The sequence below is a fragment of the Pleurodeles waltl genome, chromosome 7 (genome assembly GCF_031143425.1).
Source record: "Pleurodeles waltl isolate 20211129_DDA chromosome 7, aPleWal1.hap1.20221129, whole genome shotgun sequence".
Taxonomy (NCBI): domain Eukaryota; kingdom Metazoa; phylum Chordata; class Amphibia; order Caudata; family Salamandridae; genus Pleurodeles; species Pleurodeles waltl.
Genome location: NC_090446.1, coordinates 972,315,181 through 972,321,838, shown reverse-complemented (window position 1 = coordinate 972,321,838; position 6,658 = coordinate 972,315,181). Strand labels below are relative to the sequence as shown.

The 6,658-nt window shown below is 45.1% G+C and overlaps 1 protein-coding gene across 1 annotated transcript in view; it reads right to left on the bottom strand.

Moving 5' to 3' along the window:
- Window positions 1-604: 604 nt before the first annotated feature.
- CHMP6 (charged multivesicular body protein 6) overlaps window positions 605-6,658 on the bottom strand; it is an 83,168-nt gene continuing 77,114 nt past the window's right edge. Inside the window, exon 8 of the mRNA XM_069199736.1 lies at window positions 605-4,529. Within this exon, the coding sequence (XP_069055837.1) occupies window positions 4,477-4,529 (53 nt within the window). The 3' untranslated portion in view covers window positions 605-4,476. The remainder of the gene's footprint in view (window positions 4,530-6,658) is intronic.

The window sequence follows — 6,658 nt, the reverse complement described above, 5'->3', positions numbered from 1 at the left end:
GGTTCCGACTGCGTGGTTAAGGCATGTGTTGTTCATGCATGTGTGGTTCCATCATACAATCCAAGTGAGCTGCTGAAATCAGTAGATGCTGAGAGTGGCACGCTTTGCTGGAGAGCTGGTCTTAACACCTTGGCAGTGATTTGCTGTGCTATCTGGAGTTTCTGCGTTAGCATACAGAGTGCACAATGGCCCAAAAGTGTTGCGAGACGGTCACTCATAGTCTTGGGTCACTGAGAGTGCAGGCCAACCCTGGAGATGAGATTCAAGCTTCGCAGCAACTTCAGATCGCATATTTAAGTTATTGTTGAACACATCCTTCAAGCTGTGCACCTTGGGGACAGGGACAGCCCTACCATCTGACCAGCAAGTTCACCTTGACCTAACTTGACGTTGCTCACAGACACTCCCACCAATCACGAATGCTACCTTTTGCCACATACAAGCAAGGACAATACAACATGTTGTATGCGCGGGAAAGCAATCTAGATGCAGAGAAATTCAAGAGGATCACAAACAAGCTGTGGTACAACATAAGCTTTTCTGAGCACAGGAAACTCTAGACCTGGCATGGAAAAACAGTAACGGATATAATTAAAATCAAACATTATACATATAGCAGGTTGAGTTTTATTATCATTTGATCTAAAATTACATTCCTGTAATCTCTCCTTCCGAGGAGGGCAAAAAGACCAAAATAAAGACGATCCTTCTTCTTATTCTGTGTACGTATTATAAATACTATAATAAAAAAAGATACCAAAACTATACATACACTTCACCAGGCTTAATGGAAAGTGTTACAGGGTGTTGGTGGTGGAGTGGTCGGTAGCGGCATTTTGTCACTGGCTGATGCATTCAACAGCCAGGAAACGCCTGATCAGTCGCCTGCACACCCAAGATGCCACTTGCTGTCTCAGCACTACCACTCATGCAGAGTCACCAGTTTACCGTCAAATGATGCGATTTCTCTTTAGTCTGACTTGTAATTGACTTAAGCCAGCATCTGGTCTTTCAGCGGTGCTGACTTGTTTGGAAATCTCCCAATCTGAACAGAAGGCCAGTCCACCTTAATGGCGCCATAGTATGTTTTAACTGCATGATATAATGCAACACTTTTTCAAAATCATATGTTCACTCCACAACAAAATCCAATAGATTGCCCAACACGAAATCTGTAAGTCACAGTATATCTTTGTCGTAAACCACAGGTGCAAGGTTTGAGATCATTGGCCCTTTTATCACCTCAGCTTCAATGAGCAGACAATGCCCACACAGTAGGTGCAGTCATCATATAGCTCAGTCCCCCAAAAAAAGGCAAAAAGTGATGCCTAACTCATAGTACAACGGTCCCTAGCTTACTTCTGGTGCTAAGGGCTTAATTTTGGTGGGCAGAAGGACGGACACGGAGATAGTCAAAATGATTTTCCCAGGAACACACAGTTTTAGTCAAGTGGGACACAGGATACAGAATGCAGGGCTTCTGTTAACACAATAAACAATGTTGATGCTTGACCACTTCACCAACTCTTAGGGATGTTCCAAGGAGCCGTGGTGAGCTGCAGCAACGCTGCCTGCTCATGAGTCCTCAACCTCACTTGGCAAAGTACAGGTTTTATAAGTACTAAGGTTTCATGTGGGTGCTCCCGGTGTTTTAGTTACCATTGTAAAAGCCAACAAACGCAATCCAAACGCGCAGCACCACACAAGCACCTGCAGTAAATAACACTCTTTCTGCCCCTCCCCCCCCCAAAGAAAAGGGAGCGCCATTAACGATTGCAGGAGTGTGCAGTCTCCGACATTCCCTAAAGCCCTGACTGCTTTTAGACAATCAAAATGTACTCAAACTGTTATCAGTTGCGACAACTTTTTTTTGCAGGACATGGACTGGTAACTGCATGCGCAGGGCTTCTCTTCAGGTGATATGTCAGGAGCTTGGGAAATGCGCTTTCGCTTTAGACTGAAGCGAGTTAACTTCCTGGAACATGGTTCACTGATGGTACTGCATTTAAATATAAACTACGAAAAAAGGAGTACAAACCCGTCATAAAATATGCACGCAGATGGCCTCCGTCAAGTGTGTCAAGCACACCGGGCGACAAAGGATTCACAAAGTGTCAGAAAGGATACCCGAACTATTCTGAAAATCTGAGCTGGGTAAAATATGTAATTTCTGCAGATTTTGAGACACGATGATAACGGAAAAAAAAGAAGGAAGACCTGATAATCTGGTTGGTTTTTGGGCCAACTGTAATCTGTACTGAACCACGAAATTAGGGAACACTCGATATAGCTAACCACAGCGAGAACAGCGAGGTCAACAAATATGCATTTCCACCATTCAAAAAAAGACATGCTGCCTGGAAACCAGGCCTGGACGACTCGCACATGATGTTCCAAAGCCTTTCTGCAGCACAATTTGTGGACAAATCCCCAAGTATTCAGCTCTAACACTAGTGCCCAAGTCCACTTGTTTTAGTGCAACAAACCAAGTCTTGCCCTACACTATCCCCTCCCCTTGTTCAGTGTAGTGCGCAGCACTCAGCCCAAAATAAAAACACAACTGGACATAACTTGGTGTCGTAGCATCCCAAATGTGCGTATTCATGTTAGTAGATGAGCACCGTCAATAACCATCCAGGGAACAAGGAATACACAAATACCCTACGAATAGGTTTCTCTTCAGGACTGAAAAGGGTGTACACATTGTATGGAGCGTCCTGAGGAATACTGTGGAGGTACAGTTTGAATAAATAATGTATTAAAGAAAATGGAAAGCACACCATGGGTACACCAGCATGCCTCTCCACAAAAGGTATCAAACCATTTATAAAATCTCTAGAAGCAAAATTCATATTAGTAATAATTGTAAAGCCTGCACGTGTGATGTATACGGGAATGGAAAGCATTCTGCAGACCACGAGTAATCATCTACCAGCCGAGTTTAGGTATCCAGATAATGACAGTACTCATGAAATCAGGTCAAGCCATTCAACAGATTAAATACCCCGTAGTCTACACCCAGCTCCCACTTGGACTGCTCTGCTGATGTATTTTAATCAGATGTACCATCAGAGACATTGCACAAGGAAACACTCTCCTGTAAAGCATGCTGTTAAAGGAGTTCTTCAAGGTAAAAAGTACAAATTGTGAAAGCAATGTCCAGGTTTCGTAATGAAAAACAGATCCCGACATGAAGAAATATGTTTTACTTCTAAACATAAAGTAAAATACTCCTCTACTCCTAAAAATGTTATCTGGAGCCTGGACTCATTACATTGAACTGATTAACTTCTTCCGAGATGCCAGGGGACTGTCAGTGGTGGGCAACTTAAGCTCTGAAAAAACAATGCCTCCAAGCAGCAAGAATAGTGGTCTAAACCCTATGTGCTGCCAGTCACACAAAATGTGGTACAATGCCAAGTAACAGAGTGGCGCTAAAGAAGAATTCCCTTCAACAATCACTGTGCCTTAAGATCAATTTTCGCCAGTGACCTAAGATGAATCTTTCAGAATCCATCCCAAAGACAGAAACTTTGGTTTTACGATAACTTGAAAGCTCTCGAATCACAGGATAATCCTTTTCTGCAACAGCTAGCCCACAACCCTCCTGATTTTCAAGTTCTCTAGAATGCTGTTCCTGCTTTACTCACCTTAAGGGCGGCAGAAGTCTGACTCATTGCACACAATACCATAAGACGTGCAATAAACTCAGGCATCACAGGCCCTTCAAGAAGACAGAGCACCACCAGAAAACACCACCCCATTAAACCGCTCCCAATGCACCGCACCCACACTTGAGTCATAAGTGTATTTCAAGCACCCTTTATCATGGGGCAGATACAAGTCATAACATTCTCACAGCCACAATACTTTGTGGTTCTGGTTTGTGCTGACAATGAGCAAGCACTATACCCAGAGATTAGTTCGTCTAAAAGACTTGTTGCTCACAGTGCTACACGGGCTGCATCAACAGGAGCACCTTACGCAGAACTAAAACAAAAATGCAAGTGTAGAGAAGGACCAATGAGAGAGCCAAACCTGGAATCTTTCTCTCGGTAATAATGCAGCTTTTTAAAAATCGTCCAAGAGGTGAAGGCAACTTACTACCACCTCAGAGTTTCTGATATGTCTCCTTTCAAAGTAAAGGGCCTGCACTTCGACTTTTAGAGCCGCACCCAAGTAAACGCACAGTTATAATAAACAACCATTGGACTTCAGGACCTGGAAGTTCCATGTCTTCAGGACACTTTTCAGGGAGATTCAATTACTTTACAATGCCCTCGATATGTCGACAGAAGGAATAGATTTAGAAAAAATCCTGGATAGAAAAGTGATCTGTTTCTTGATGATTGGTCGGTGGGTCATTGTTCAAGGTCCAGGGACTGCACTTGGCGCTGCTGGGCCTGGGTCACAACGCTGGGTCGGGTGACCTCACTGAAATTTCCACACCATGCTGGCACCTTCTCTGAAACGTCGTTAGGACGCAGCCACCAGCTGTGGCTTCGGCTTGGCTTTCGCAGCTTCTCTCTCTGTGTGGAACAAAAAAATGGTGACATGAACATGGGATAGCTTGAAGTCTTTTCATATATGAATGTCGCTCTGCCTGTGGGTGGGGGTATAGTTATTCTTGCACAGGAAATACCTCCCCACTAGAGTATGCTCACCTCATGAGAATCGGATTTTAGACTATAGTATAATCTTAGAAAGATCTAGGCCCTCATTATGAGGCTAGCGGACCTTGGACCGCCAGACTCGCGGTGGCGGTCTTACCGCCGCCGGGCAGGTGGTAAAGACCGCCATGTTACGACTTCAGCAGTTTGGCCACAGCTAAACTGCCGAAATGCCACCTGTACTGCCAGGCCGGTCGGTGCGCCAGGCCGGAGTTGAACACCTCCCTCCCAGCAGTAGAAGTAATAACGCCATCGGCATTACGACTCAGCAGAACGCCAGCATTTCCGTGGCAGTCGTACCGCCACAAAAATGCAGACGGTCATGCACCTGGTGACAGGAATCTCCATTCCTGTTGCCTGCAGACACACCTAGATTCATGCACCCCCACTCACCCACACATACGCTTACATACACCCCCACACACTTGCACCCAAACATGCACTCAGGTACACCCATTCACTTACACCACACACACACACGCGCACACATGCACTCAGACATATACACTCGCATGCACGCACTCAAACTAACACCACCTTCGCCCTCCGCATTCACACAAACATACACACACTCGAACACAACACCGCCTCCCCGCCTCAGCATACACGCACTCACAAATGCACACACAGACATCACCCCCTTCTCCTACCCCTGCATGCATACATACACACACACACCCACACACACACTACACACAACATCCCCCCCTCCTTTTGGACGATCAACTTACCTGCTTCAGCGAGGTGGCTGCCCGGGTGGGGATGGGTCCCGGCACTTTTCACCACTGGCACCGCACTGTTGTGCAGGAAAGCGCTGTGCCGTATTACAGATCAGAATATGCCGGGTGGCATCCTGTTGGCGTGGTGGTGGAAACTGCCTCTAGTACGACATTGGCCAGGCCGACGGTGGCTGATTTCCGCCCGAAATCGGGCAGAAATTGGCACAACGTCGTAATAGAGCGGTCTTCGGACCACCAGCACTGGCGGTCTTTCAAAAAGACCGCCGAAGTCGAAATGAGCACCTCAAGTGTTTACAAAAGAGTGGAAAAAAATCCATGGACAGAAGATGTTTGAGTCATACTAAAGGTAGATGGAGGTGAATGCTGGCGTCCAAGTGACCTGTGCAGAAAACCGTAGGCACTCCTCAAATGTTAGAACAACTGACTCTCAAACAATACATCAAATGGAAAACACACCTGATTCAATTACGCTTTTATTAATCTTAAAAAGGAACATTGCATCACTAGACTAAACTGCTTTGGATGGAGACATTCAATGTCACAGTTTCTGCTGCAAGTATTCATTTTCAAGACAATGACACCAAACCCAAGAACATTCCACCATTAACATTACTCCATACTCCAGAATCTCTCTCTCTATGAAAATTAATCAGAATAAAAAAACGCCTTTCCATAGTCTCTCTCTGTGTGCCCACCAAGAGCTTGTTTCTAATCAAAAGAATTGTGATCAGGCTTGGTATCCACCACCAGATTTCTTTACCGGTGTTGTATCAAAGGCTGTATAATTTTTACAACTAGGTTAAACCCCTTTCCTTAACGCATACCTCCATTTTGGTGGCACTCCTTCAGTACTAAGATGGCAAGCACTGTTCATTTCTAACAGCTTGTTATGAAGCGTAAAATTTCCCTCATTATCTGTCCTTCCTCTGCCCCCCGTGTTACAAGTTGTTTTTCTTTGAAGAAGTCTTTTCGAGTCACGGGACCGAGTGACTCCTTCTTTTCAGCTCCATTGCGCATGGGCATCGACTCCATCTTAGACTGTTTTCCCACAGAGGGTAAGGTAGGAATGATAGAGTGGATAGAGTGTAAAGAAATAGATGTCCATGCAATGGAATAGAGATATATATACATATGTACAAATTTAAATGGAACTTAAATGGCTACAGGCTCCCGGGGAGGAGGGAAGGCTCATGTGAATCTGCAGCGGAACATGTCACGAACAGATGTACACTGGGTAAGTGACATTTC